Raw genomic sequence first — 14,832 nt, 5'->3', positions numbered from 1 at the left:
CACCATAACGGCAGGTGCCCATCTCGCTACAGGCCACGCATCCTTCACGGCCGCACAGCCGGCCACTCTAGCTTGGGCCTCCCGACCCCGGCAAAAACCGCAGCGGTCCCTCCACATCGGGATGACATTTCTCGCTTCGTGAAGTCGTCCCCCCGTGGAGCTCGGTCCCGCCGCTCACGGGGTTGCGGGCGGCTGCGGTCCCGGTGACCGCTGGTGCCAGGATGCCTTTAGTGAACTCGCCGGGTGCCCGCCGTCCCGGGCCGGCGTCGGGGCTCGCGGCATGACGGCGCGGATCACCCGCGGGCCCCGGGCAGGCGGCTGCCGGCCGCTCCCGGCTCGGCAGGGCCGGGGGAGGTGCGACCCCCGCCCGGGGCGGTGCCCTGCGCTGCGGCGGCCGTCGCCGTGCCCGCCCCCCCGCTCCGCCCCGACGGAGCTCCGGGCCCGCCCAGTCAGAGGCGACCCCATCGCCCCTCAGGGCTGGGGGGTGCCGCCGCCGCCGCTTCAGCCCGGCCCGGCGCGGCGGTGGGGAGGGGAGGAGGAGGAGAAGGACGGGAGAGAGAGGGGGGAGGGGAGGAAGGGAGGGAGGGAAGGAAGGGGAGAGAGAGACAGAGAGACAGAGGGAGGGAGGGGAGCGGAGCGGAGCGGAACGGAACGGAGCGGAGCTGAGCTGAGCTGAGCTGAGCTGAGGTGCTTCGCTGCTGCCAGCCGCCTTGTCGCTCTGCTTTCTGCAGCCCGTGCGGAGGAGAGGGCAGCTCTCGGCAGGCGTCCCGGCATGCTGAAAGTCACCATGCCCTCCTCCTCCTCCTCCTCCTCCTCGTCCTCCTCCTCCTCCTCCTCTTCCTCCTCGTCCTCCTCCTCCTCCGGCTCCTCGGCAGCCAACTGCCCCGGGTCCGCCGTGCCCGACTACTGGATCGACGGCTCCAATAAGGACACCCTGGCCCACTACTTCGAGCTGGAGTCCGAGCTGGGACGGTGAGGCGGCGCCGGGCCAGGGCAGGGCGGGCCGGGGCGGCCGCGGGGCGCGGGGCGCGGCCGTTGCGGCGCCTCCCCGGCCGGAGCGGCGGTTCCGGGGTTGCTGGGGTCGGCTGTGCCGGCCGGCGCTGCGTCGCTGTGGCGAGAGTGGCAAAACTTTGGTCTGTGTGAACGGCATCGGGAGAGCGTGCTGGCTTTCACGGGATATAGGCTTTCGAAGGAAAATTACACCTCCCGGGAGCCAAACTGTGCGAATCCCCAAAAGAAACGAGTGATTTTCACGAGAAGGCATCAGTCCGTCTCGGTGAATGCTGGTCTACATGAGCAGCTTTACATCAGTCAGGTTACCTGTCTGTTTGCAGACGCTAGACCTAGTACTGTATCAGCTGAATGGTAGACATAATTTTGAGAGCACTAAAATGCCCGTTTATTTGCAGCCTCGCTTTATACGAGGCCTTTTAGAATTATCGCCATTCAGACCTTGCACTGACAAAAACTCCCACCCGAGACAGGAGTCCGTGAATGGGCCTCTGCAAGCAGAGTCTGTTCATTGGAGTGTTGTGCAGACAAGTGAGCTGGTATGTGTTCATTCATGAATTCTGCACTACTGCCCTGATGGTTTTACCTGGACACTTGAAGGTCTCAAGCGTTCAGTTTTTAAAAAAAACTCAAGTCCATTGTACAATGCTGTTGCCTTATCTAATGTGTGATTTTTTACTCTCTAAATACAGCTATTGGTTCATGTTGAATTTGTGGGTAGAAAATAACATGTAGAAAAAAAAGCACAAAAAATTAGCTTTTCTAGGGGGTTACAGTGGATGACTTAAATCTGTAAGTCCATAGGTAACAAATAGCAATTGTTAATCTTGCAGATGATAGAGAATTAAAATCCTGGAGGACTGTGGGAAATCTGCAGGTAATAGCATGGTTGCTTTGACACAGTAGGGGCATGCAATGAAAGTTACTACTACAAAGCATACCTGTGCTTGCTGTACTGTAACTGAGAGGGGCAAGAAAGACTGTAGAAGTACAATATAGTATCGTTCTTGGCTTGCTGGTTAGGTCTTAAGCATCAGCTGCTACCTTTTTGCCACTACTGCTACTCATGCCAACTAGATTTAAATAGGCATAGGTTTATGTATACTTACCACATTTATACTTGACTTTACTGTACAGCTATGCAGAAACATAAAAATGTAAAGCAGGAAATGTTGTGTCAGTTTTGTGTTGGGAATTGACAAAAAGAAAAGGTGTGTACTGCTGAATAACAGCAGTTGATTGTAATTCTTTCACCTGGATTAATACTGTTTTGTGTGGTCTGTTTAGAATCCTTTCAACATGCGTGATAGTGACTGTGGGCTTCGTTTAAGAATAGTCTGTACTGGTGATACATCATGGGTTTATTGTGTAGCTTGGGAAGGGATTTTAAAATGTTAACTCTCCTGTTTGAGGAAGGGTTAATGAAAGCTAAGGTGCAGTGGGTTTTTCTACTTACAGGGTGAGACAGTAGATTCTGAAACCCTAAAAAAAGGTTTGAATAAGGAAGATAACCACACCCAACTAGTGTAGAGATGTGAGCCACTAAGTCTGCTCTGTTGTTGGATGGAACTAGCAAGATTTAAAACAAAAGCGGAAAAGAAAACAGGAGATGATAACTATCTTAATCAAAGACCATGATGTAGGGAAGGGAGAGAGAAGAACTTGGAGGGGTACATGCCGTGAGGGAACTCAAGGCTAACTTTGAGATCCTTTGAGAGCCAGCATCCAGAATGCTGATGCATCTCTCAAACACCCTCTGATAGCTCACGTGTATCTTGGCAAATCTATAAGGGAGATCAAACAATCCCTCTTGGTTTCTCAATGTAATATAGAACCGTACTGTTTTCTCTTGGTACCTTGTCTCCAACCTTTTAGTTTTGGAGATGATTTTGAGTATGTCCACAGAAAAGTATTCATTGCTTAGTTTAGTGGTGGTGAAAGTATATCAGGTGAGACTGAAACATGTGGGTGTGTGATTCCTTTAGATGCAATAAATCAAAATAATATGCTAAAATAATCAACAGGAGACATTATCCTAAAATATCTTTAACAAATACAGGGATTGGAAGATGTCTTTTATCAGACTGCAAAGAACTCCATTTGGACAGCTGTTGCCAAGTATGGGAGTTCCCCTTTGGAAGGAGTACCTTTTCTGCAAAGTATGTCTGGCAGATCCTTAAGCCATCATGCCAATTCTTGCTTGTATGACCAACTAAGGAGTCATGGGAGAGGAGGGGGAAGATACTGCTAACAAGAAAAAGAATAAATGCGTAAAAGCTTGGATAAGAGTAAACAGTCGTCTTTCAACAGTGGAGTTCCACAGGGTTCAGGTGCCTGTGCTGCTGAACATGCTCATAAATAAAGGGGTTGAATAGTGATATTTGTTGGTCTTACTAAATTATTGAAGGTTATAAAGAGAGCATTGCCTATGAAAAATTGTAGAAAGACCTTATTGGACTGGTAAAAGTATTTAAATGGTGGATGCAATTCAGTTTAGATAAATAAAGTGGGGGTGGAGGAGAAACCGTTTGATTGTTTTATTTCCCTAGTAAATTCTATAGCGAGATTAAGACAGAGATCTCTAGGGACACATGTGGCATGGATAGAACACCTGGTTAGAGATGCTTGTTTGCAGGTTTTTTTGGTGAGAGCTCTGCAGGACATCTGACAAAGTTACCAGGTCAAAAATGAACCACACGAAGTAGCACCATTTCATTGCAGTGTGTAGTTAAGTGTTGGAAGTCCTGGCCACTAGATACTATGGATGCTAAAAGCTTACATAGGTTTAATGGCCAACTAGTCAAGTTTACATTCAGGAAATCCATTAAGACTGACTAAACGTGAAGATAATAATTATTGATCTATAAGTTGTTTGTTACAAGAATATTCTTTGACAGTATTGAGATAGGTTTGCTCTATTCTTATATTCTTTCTGAGGCATCTGTGTTTGGCCACTGTTAGGGACAGTATTCTGGGCTGGACATACTTTTATTCTGACACAGGACAGCTATCTTTATGTTCTTCTGCATGCCTGTCTAGTTCAACTTCCTTTTAGTCCATTTCTGACAAGTGGGCTTTGTGTGTACCACATACCTGGAGCTCAAAATTCTGTAAAAATGACATTTTGGTCTTTGTTTTACAGAGTATCTGTTCCTTCTCTAAAGATTGCCAACACTGGTCAGTTGTGGACATTGGAATTTTGTTCTGAATGTATTTAATCTAAAAGCATATTTTCCACACTCCTTTGGAAAAAGATTTTAATAACTTTAGGTTCTAAACTTACATGTTCCTTAAAGACTAAGGCCTTTTGGTAGCCTTACATAACATGTATCTTTTGGTACGGAGACTCTGAATTAGGTATTAGTCTAAAAATGTTATTTGAGTGAAGAGGAGATTCAGTAACTTTTTTTTTTTTTAATAATCAGAAATATTACAAAAAAGGAATTTATCTTTGTTGGAATTTTAGTTGTGGAATTTTACTTAGCATGCACTGTCTTGACTAACTGTGCCAAACTACATAACCATTTGTGTTGAAACTGTCTAATGTTACTGGAGGCATATTGCACTTCTATTAAATGGTCAAGAGCAGCTGGACATACTTCCAACCAAATCCTTAGGGCTTTCTTTCCGTTTCAAAGGTTAAATAAAATAATAACAATTAAACAAACAGACAAGTTACAGGCATTTTTCTTTATGTAAGAATGATAAATCAGGATGTTCCAAGGTTACCTTTTCCTTCATGGGCAGCCTTTCAATTGTGTGATCCTTGCTGAGGATCTGAAACTAAAAGACGCTCATAACTTGCAGTTTACCCTGAATTGACAGTGTGAGCTGAATCATAGGTGGCTTCTGTCCTGAAGTTCTTAGCACAGAGTTTAAATCCAGTGTGTGGTTGGAACTCAAGATTTCAGTGTGCAGAATGATGTCTTACTCTGTCAGTCCTATTTATGAGTGCTGTCATAGCATCTACTTTTGTAATGGCAGTAGTAGATGAAATCAGATAACTCATTTGTCTAAGCATAATTTTATAGAAATGGATTGGTTTTGCACTTGATGCTTTGAAATTCAAACAGTTTTTGCTTTGAAAGTATGCCAATTATTTTCCCTTCCATTCCTTCATTAAAAAAAAAAAAAGGGCCTTTTTTCTGTTCATCTCAAGAGTCATTTGTTATACAGACTGTTTGCCATGTTTATTTTGAAAATCACTTGCTCATTTTGCTTTGGGGTGTATTTAAAGTAGGTCAATCTCTTCTTCAGTTACACTTTTGCTTACTTGCTTGTGACTTTCTGTACTGGTCCTGAGGATTTTCCAGAGATACAGGCAGGCTGCTGACACCGCATTATGCTAGCTGTCTGAATATGAGTATGGACCAGCTGAACCAGGATAGGAATTATCTTTGAGCAGGGATTGCCTGTGTAAATCGACCTATCCTCCAGGTCATACCATGCCATGAACTGCAAGTTGTTTGTTCCTCTCACACCTTCGGGCAAGCAGCAAGCATTTTCATGCAGGCAGTTCCTGTTGATAGGGAAGGTTGTTGAAGAGGTGTGTCTGAGGCCGCCTTTGTCACTGTTGTTGTAGATATGTTGGACCTTGCTTTGAGGTAGAAAGATAGGAGATACAGAAGGCATGATGTCCTTTTTGTGCTGGCCAATCTGGCAAGTAGATGTAGACAATGGTTGTCTTCATGGATTGCACCAGCCAGCAAAGCCCTAGTTGAAGATTTTCACTTCCTTTTTCTCTTGAAGGGGTTCTGTCCACCTCATCTTTCCCCTTGAAAAATGTCCTAAGCAGGCTCTTCTGTGGTGAACATGCTCTTTGCTGCTTCTACTGAAGCCATGCTGTTGTGGAGGAGACAGTCCAATGCTAAATTGGCCAGAAAGAGGATGTGACATTTTTGTTAAGCAAGACACTGCTCTAAGGGGGGGGGGGGGGCACTCAGTCTATCTGGATGCATGTTGATCTACAGACAGTCATAAATAAAAATTAATACCAAGCAGCAAATGTTTTCTGTGGAAGCTCTATAGCTTATTAACCCAGTGTTCTGGATGAAATTCCTCACTTGGATAGCAGGAACCTGAACTTGCAATGTATAGCCTGGGTTTTGACAACTAAATTTTTTTACTTGGTGCTGAAAAAGCAAGAAAATAAAATTTCCTCTACCATTCTGTAAATAAAAAACAGTTGAGAGTAGACATACCATTTCACTTGAGGCTCTCTAATCATGGAGAGAAATAGGCTCTGAGGGTAGATATTCTGAACTTTTCCAGAGATGTTATTGACTCAGTTGTCCAAATGCCTTTCTTAGGCACTAAATTACTTGCCTAAACATTATCTTGCTCTGCATGTTTCTCAGTTAGAAAAGAAGAAAGCTTTTTTTTGAGTATTTGTTGGCACAGTTAGCACTCCATTCTTGTTAGAAAATTAGTTTTAAGTTCAAATCCCTTTACAGTTGGGATTTATGGCAAAACCATTGCCCAACTGCAGCCAGGAGTTTTGCATCAAACTGCTAACTCAGTACCTGCTTCACTAGGTCTCAGAAAACAGATGATAAAATATGCATTTTTCACAGTGTCTTATGTATATATCTAATTCCTATTAATATTGCAGCACTGTTTCTGTCATGATGGAAAATAGATTTGTTGATTCAATCAGCTATGGAAAAGTGTTTAGCTGTCAACACTTGTGGACAATCACATCAGAGAAGCTAATACTTTTGTAGCCACCTTCTTCCAGGAATATACTAATGCTTGTTTCTGTGGAAGAAACTGCCCTGCTACCTCTGTAAATAAACAGATTACTTGGTTTTTAGTACAATCAGTAATATCTAAGTCATAACTGTATTGTATAAAAAATAGTTTGAAACAAGCTTTTCTTCTTCTAAATGTGAACTTCAATGGACAACTGATAATGGTGGTAATGATATTTACATGTTTCAAAATACAAAAGTAACGAGATTTTAATTGTAATGTTGTATTGCACCATTCCTATTTTTAAAAAGCAATTGGTGGGTGCATCTACACTGAAGTTTAAATTTGGATTGGGAGTGACTTTTGTGAAACAAATGTCCCAGTGATGCCCTCTGACTGCTTTGCTTTGCATAAAGGGTGGTTCTTGGAGTGCACATAGCACCCTGAATGTAGCTGAACCAGAAGATACAGTTCAGGAACACTTAATCCACTGTAACCTTTTGTGAACAATCAGTTCACAGGACCAGATCAGGGCTCATTTGACGCAAAACCCGCAAGAAGTTTGTGTGTTGATACCAGCACATTGCCACCATCTGTAACACTGGTGTGCTCCAACCTGCACTGCACTACTTGCTAGTACATACCGGGATTATATGTCCTAGTGATACTGTATTTGAATCTAACTGTACTGAATCTGCAAGTTGATTAATAGGATGCTTGTGATATTATGCATTCAACAAATGCACAGGTCAATGTTTGTCTGCTCAAGTTTTAAATAACTTGGAATCTAAAGGGAATATATGTTATAGGAATCAAAATTCAGTACTTAGAATGGGCAGTGAAAGAGTAGTTAGTTGCAGAGTACTGCATTATTTCTGTAATCTTATTAGTTTGTGTACTCAATGTACTGTCCTGTCAATAAATTGAGTCATTACCTTTTTTCTATAAAAAGAGTGCTGGACCAGTTTTGAATAGCTGGAATGAATAGGCGATCATTCTGTGTGGTTTTCACAGCTTTCTTGTAGTTAAAAATGAGCTATTAATAATGGAAAATTATATAGAGAATTATGTCTTTATTTTCAAGTTATTTCTTGTCAGCCATTATGCATTTTTGTAATTTGCTTTGATTATCTTTTTTAATTAAAAAAAATTGTATTTCTAATAGAGAAAATGAGTAGCTCTTGAAGTAAGTGTCTTAAGAATACTGAAAAAGTTTTTTGCACATAGAGCTTTTAGGATTTGAAGGTAATGGTATCATTTGTGTTAATATGAGGATTGTCATACTTGGAAAAACATTGCAGTAGTCTGCAAGAGGTCAGGTATAATAAAGTTGTTCTTTTAGGCTGTGACCAAGTCAGTGCACATCTCAAATTGAAGAAGTAATTTCAAGTTCAGTTGAAAGCATTTCCCTAAGTGTGGTTGTGTATTAAGCCTATATGATTCTGGGTAGAGGGCAGGTAAATTTACTGAAGCCCAGTGGTGTAAGAAGAAAGTATGTATTCAATCCACAGTGTCTTTAGGTGTGTGTCCAAGTGTGCATAGTATTGTGGAAGGGACACAGTTTCATAGGCAGTATTCTGCCAGTAACAGAAGTCTAAGTGCTTGGTCATGTAGAAAACAGCCACATTTGAGAAGACTGCCAATTATAAATGGTGGTCAGTGATAAAAATACTCACTGTTTGCTGTAGTATGTGCCCCATCTGTGGAAGTCCAAGTACTCTTCAGGCACTCAGATTGAAAAAATTTTACCTTCTCGAATATTGTCTGAAAAGTTCAATCAAGAAATAAATAAAATGGTAATCCCCAGCCCTACTTTTATTTAGAGACCAACAAATGGAGCTGGCTTTCTCTCAGTAATCCCGAATGATTCTTCTGCTAGCCAGAAGGTTGGCCAGGCTTTTGGAAGGCGATCTTCTGACACCGCACGTTGTGTGGAAAGAAGTGCAAAGATTTGAATATCATTTTCATCTGTATATGTACGATACATATGAACCATTAGCAGGACTTAAGATTGCATTAAAAGAAAGAACAGGTATTCCTTTGTGCTTTTAAAATGAAGCAGAATTTAAACATTTAAACTTGCACATTTTCTGTTGAATTCTTCATTTAGTCATTCTTACCATGCTTCCTCTCTTCACATTAAGCAAACCTTTATTATCTGAACAATCACTAATTTCACAAGGGGTATTACTTTTACGGTACTGTGATGCTCATTCTGAAAAAGGGTAACCAGATATTTTGCGTATTTCCAAATAGTGATGTTAGTTTTGGTTCTTGATTTGTCTCATGCCTTTTTCAATATTTATGGTTTCTCTATCTCCTCTATTTTAAAAAAATGGGTAAGAATGGCATCTTTTACAACCAGTCGTTGATACTTTGGGAATACTCTTACATTTGTTGTTAGTTCATTTGGCCTCACATTGTCAGTGTCCTCAGCCAGTCAGTAATCTGACCAGAAAATGCATTTTAACTTGTTGGTTACTGTTCTTAAAAACTAAACTCATCTCTAATTTAAGAGGAATTTTTAAAAAAGTCTTTGTTCTTTGAAGTCTGAGCTAGAAGCTCTGTGAAATCTGAGGCGGCAAATCATTAAGAATTTAATTGAGTAATTTTTGTGTTGTGGAAGCACATTGTTTTCTCATTGTCGCCTTTGCCTTACTTTTGTATCTCAGCATTAAGAAAGGTCTGTCAGAGTGACCTGTCTTTTGACAAAAGTGCACAGGATGTGTTTTCTCAGCCTCTACCTGTGTTAGCTTTTAAACCTTTAGAAACTCACCCAAACAAGGCAAGAAAAGCATACTTTTTCCTTGCTCTGTTCCAAGACTGCGGTTCATTGCCTGGACACTTTCCCATCTCTCTCTGACCTAGGAAATAAGATGTGTTTCAGAAGATAAATGGATGGTTTGCTGTAGTGGTGTTAGTAGGGATGGTTCTGGTCAGAATGGTATCTCAGCTGACAGTGTGCTTCGAAACAGCCCAAATGTACTATAACTTCTCAGGATTATATGATTTAAGGACAGATTGACATTTCCCTTGAGTTTACAAGAGTGTGTAGGAAGGTTGTCGTCTTACACATGGAAACCTTTGGGTTTTTTCCTTGTTAGCTTTGCTTTTTTTTTTTAAAAGATCTGTTAGTGTAATGCAATGGGGAAGATCACTGAGAATGAGATATCCAAGGCCGTTTTCAAGGGTGGGGTTTTGATCAACATGTACATTATATGTGCTCAATTTCTTAGAGTACATAATGTTTAAAACAGAAAGATGGAGTAGTGGTGATATAATACTATACCAGTACATGCTTCAAATGTATATTTTAGTTATAGAATGACTGCAAAAATTGTGGTATTACAGACTGTTCTGGTTTTGACCAGGATGGATTTAATTTTCATTGGAGTATTTCATACCATGTTATGTCATGCCCAGGTGGGGTGGGGGATAGCTCTTGGGCTCACTCCCTTGCTGCTGGTCCGTGGACATCTGGTCAGTCAGTTTTGTTGCTGTGGGGGGCGGTCGCTGTGCTCGGTAAGCCACTGTTGCACTTTACCTGTTTTCTTTTTGAACTCGCTATTGTTACTTTTGTTGTCTTGTTATATTTAATAAATTCTTTCTTTTTACTCAACCCATGAATTCTCTTCTTTCTGTCCCTCTCCTATCTTACCAGAGGGGGGAGGGGTAGGTGAATGGCCGGTCAAGTGGTGTCTGGCTGCCACCTGAGTTCAAACCTCCACAGTTTTTGGTGCTCAGTGTGGGGAACGGAGTCTTTTCATTTTGTATGAGATAACAAAAAAACGGGTAAAATGTGGATTGTTTGGCTCTTAAGATCTTTTCACCTGATATGCAATACGTGTTTCCCATGCTGTTGCTCCCCTTCCGTGAGAGGTGGGTTAACTGCTCATCTATGATAGCATGCAGTCATTGGTCCTGGGGCGATTTACAGCTGTGTTTGAGAAATTTGGGGGGTTCAGATAACTGTAGAATGTTGGTCTAAACATGGTTATCGTGCTGTTAGGAGCTAGTGTTTTCCTGCATGTGGTTCAGGTTTTGTTTATGGTTAAGCTACTATTTAACCAAATAACGGAAACTGCAGCCACTACAACCCTGACCACAGGAGCTCCAGCTGAACCAGAGAACCAAACCATGACAGTGTCAGTTGCTCCCATACAGAAGAAGAAATACACAAGAAAATCCCCTCACAGTGTACAGGGTGATGATGAACCAGGCCCATCACAAGAACAGGAGGAGGCAGAGCCAGTGATAGTCACCCAGTGCTTGTCCTTGCGTGAGTTGCGTGACATAAGAAAAGATTTCAGCCACCAGCCAGCTGAGCAACTTGTTACCTGGCTGCTGAGGTGTTGGGATAGCGGGGCCAGTGGCATGGAACTAGAGGTCAGGGAGGCGAGGCAGCTGGGATCCTTGTCTAAGGAAAGGGGCATTGACAAAGCCATTAGAAAGGAGACACAGAATCTTAGTCTCTGGAAGCGACTTCTGTCAAGTGTGAGGGAGAGGTATCCCTTCAAGGATGACTTGACATGTCGACCAAGTAAGGGGACCGCTATGGAGAGAGGCATTCAATACTTGAGGGAGCTAGCTGTGCGGGAGGTAGTTTACTATGAACCAGATAATGCACAGCTACCCACAGATGAAGTCTGTTGCACCCGGCCCATGCAGAGGACTTTTGTACAGAGCACACCCTCATCATATGCCAGTGCATTAGCAGTAATGGAGTGGCCAGATGAAGAGGGACCAACAGTGAATGAACTGGTTCACGAACCATGACAATATGAAGAAAATGTCTCTTCCCCCATTATTACAGCTGTGAAGCAATTATCTCAAGAATTCCAGCAACTTAGGGAGAACATGTTCTACTTCCCACCTGCACGGACCAGAATCTCGGCTATTAGGAGCAATTGTTTCTCTACTCAAGAGAACTGGTACACACCACGGGGGAAGCTCTGGTCTGTGTGACCATGGAAAAGACATGAAGAAAAGGGATGGAAAACCTACCTACCTCCTAGAAAAGCAGGTGTGTGAGCTGGAAAGAAGAGCAAGTACTGAACGTCGTCCTTTCAGGAGAAATGCTGCTCCGGTTTCCAGTAATCAGGGTGAGGCTGAAACCCGTGTACACATAATTAGTATTATGACCAACATTAGAGGGGTTCTGCCTCTACCCAGGCAGAGGACAGGGACAACCAAGTTTACTGGACTGTGTGGATTCGATGGCCTGGCACATCTGACCCCCAGCAGTATAAGGCTCTAGTGGACACTGATGCTCAATGCACCCTAATGCCATCAAATTTTAAAGGAGCAGAACCTGTTTGTATTTCAGGAGTGACAGGGGGGCCTCAACAGCTGATTGTATTGGAGGCTGAGGTGAGCCTAAGTGGAAAAGAGTGGGAAAAACACTCCACTGTGACTGACCCAGACACTCCATGTGTTCTTGGCATAGATTGTTTCATACGAGGTTATTTTAAGGACCCCAACGGGTATTGGTGGGCTTTCGGTATAGCTGCCTTGGAAACAGAAGGAATTAAACAGCTGTCTTGTGTTGCCTGGTCTCTCAGAGGATCCTTCTGTGGTGGGATTGATGAGGGTTAAAGAACAACAGGTGCCAACTGCCACTACAACAGTGCACTGATGGCAATACCACACCAACTGAGACTCTGTAATCCGTATCCATAAACTGATTCTTCAGCTAGAGAGCCAAGGAGTCATCAGCAAGACGTGCTCCCCTTTAACAACTCCATATGGCCAATGCAAAAGTCTAATGGAGAGTGGAGATTGACACTGGACTATCGTGTCCTGAATAAAGTCATGCCACCGCTGAGTGCTGCCATGACAGACATGTTGGAACTGCAATATGAACTAGAGTCGAAGGTGGCCAAGTGGTATGCAACGATTGACATTGCCAATGCATTTTTCTCCATCCTTCTCTCTGGCAGCAGAATGCAGGCCACAGTTTGCTTTTACCAGGAGGGGTGTCCAACACACCTGGAATCGACTGCCCCGGGGTGGCAACACAGCTCCAGCATTTGCCATGGACTGATCCATGCTGCACTGGAACAGGGTGAAGCCCCAGAACATTTACAGTACATTAATGACATCATTATATGGGGTAACACAGCAGAAGAAGCTTTTGAGAAAGGGGAGAAAATAATCCAAATCCTTCTGAGAGCCAGTTTTGCCATAAAGCGTAGTAAAGTCAAGGGACCTGCACAAGGGATCCAGTTTTTAGCAGTAAAATGGCCAGATGGATGTTGTGAGATTCCAATGGAGATGATTAATAAAGTAACAGCTATGTCCCCACCAACTAACAGAAAGGAAATACAAGCTTTCTTGGGTGTTGTGGGTTTCTGGAGACTGCACGTTCCAAATTTTGTAATGGTGCCAGAGGAAGAGGTAGCATGTGCTGAAGAGGCCCCACCATATAATAGATTACTGGATAATGAGAAGCGATATATGCTGTGTAGCAACAGGTCCTGTTGCCTTGTGGGGAAACCTCGAAGGTGGAAAGTAGCAGTATGGAGCCCCACGTGATGGGTCACTGAAGCTGCTGAAGGAGAAGGTGAATCAAGTCAGTTCACAGAGGTGGAAGCCATCCAGCTGGCCTTGGATATCGCTGAGTGAGAAAAGTGGCCGGTGCTCTACCTCTGTACTGACTCATGGATGGTGGCAAATGCGCCGTGGGGGTGGTTACAGCAGTGGAAATGGAGCAACTGGCAGCACAGAAGCAAACCCGTCTGGGCTGCTGAATTATGGCAAGATATTGCTGCTCGGGTAGAGAATCTGGTTGTGAAAGTACGCCGTGTAGACGCTCATGTACGCAAGAGCCGGGACACTGAAGACCATCAGACCAACAAACAGGCAGATCAGGCTGCCAAGATTAAGGTGTTTCAAGTAGATCTGGACTGGCAACATAAGGGTGAACAGTTTATGGCTCGCTGGGCCCGTGACTCCTCCGGCCATCAGGGAAGAGATGCAACATATAGATGGGCTTGTGACCGAGGGGTGGGCTTAACCATGGATGTTATTGCACAGGTAATCCATGAATGTGAGACATGTGCTACGATCAAGCAAGTCAATTGATTAAAGCCCATTTGGTGTGGAGGACGATGGTCAAAATATAAATACGGGGAGGCCTGGCAGATTGATTATATCAGGCTCCCACAAACTCAGCAAGGCAAACACTATGTGCTTACAATGGTGGAAGCAGCCACTGGTTGGTTGGAAACTCATGCCGTGCCTCACGCCACTGCCCAGAACACCATTTTAGGCCTTGAGGAGAAAGTCTGACGACAGCATGGTACGCCAGGAAGGATTGAGTCAGACAATGGGACACATTTCTGAAACAACTTCATAGACGCCTGGGCCAAAGAACGTGGCATTGAGTGGATATATCACATTCCCTACCATGCACCAGCCTCTGGGAAAATTGAGTGATACAATGGATTGCTGAAAATGACACTGAGAGCCATGGGTGTTGGAACTTTCAAACACTGGGACGTGCATTCAGCAAAAGCCACCTGGTTGGTCAATACCAGAGGATCTGCCAAGCCAGCTGCCCCTGCTCAATCAAACCTCCTGCATACTGTGGATGGGGATAAAGCCCCCATAGTGCGCATTAGGGATATGTTGGGGAAGGCCATCTGGGTTACTCCTTCATTGGTAGAGGTAAACCCATGTGTGCGATTACTTTTGCCCAGGGACCTGGGTGCACTTGTTGGGTAATGCAGATGGATGGAGAGGTCTGATGTCTACCTCAGGGAGATTTGATTTTAGGTGAGAATAGCCAATGAACTGGACTATCAAATAACCCTGTTAATGCATTTAGTGCCTTGCAATATCCCTGTGCCATGTCCAAAGCCTTCTGTTCCACCAACTGAGCCAACTCTGCTTCATTCCTCAGCCTTATAGACTGTCATAACAGATGGAAACCAAAGTTATGGACCAAATAATCTCAGCAAACATTGTGGAAGGATGGGCCATAGACTAAGGGAATCATATCAGTGAGACCTGAAAAAAAGAATGTGGTGGTGATTCCGTAAGATATATTTGGAAACCTGATCATAACGTCAGTGGTTTGGAATAAGGGGTGGAGAGTGTCCTGGTTTCAACCAGGATGGAGTTAATTTT

The 14,832-nt window shown here is 43.6% G+C and overlaps 1 protein-coding gene across 1 annotated transcript in view; it reads left to right on the top strand.

The window, feature by feature from the left end:
• The first annotated feature begins 595 nt into the window (after nt 1-595).
• Nucleotides 596-14,832, top strand: part of CAMK4 (calcium/calmodulin dependent protein kinase IV) — a 226,028-nt gene continuing 211,791 nt past the window's right edge. Inside the window, exon 1 of the mRNA XM_074931666.1 lies at nt 596-972. Coding sequence (XP_074787767.1) covers nt 773-972 — 200 coding nt within the window. The 5' untranslated portion in view covers nt 596-772. The remainder of the gene's footprint in view (nt 973-14,832) is intronic.

The sequence above is a fragment of the Athene noctua genome, chromosome Z (genome assembly GCF_965140245.1).
Source record: "Athene noctua chromosome Z, bAthNoc1.hap1.1, whole genome shotgun sequence".
In the NCBI taxonomy this organism is placed as follows: Eukaryota; Metazoa; Chordata; class Aves; order Strigiformes; family Strigidae; genus Athene; species Athene noctua.
Note: the sequence above shows the minus strand (reverse complement) of the source record. Positions and strands in the feature narration are given on the sequence as shown.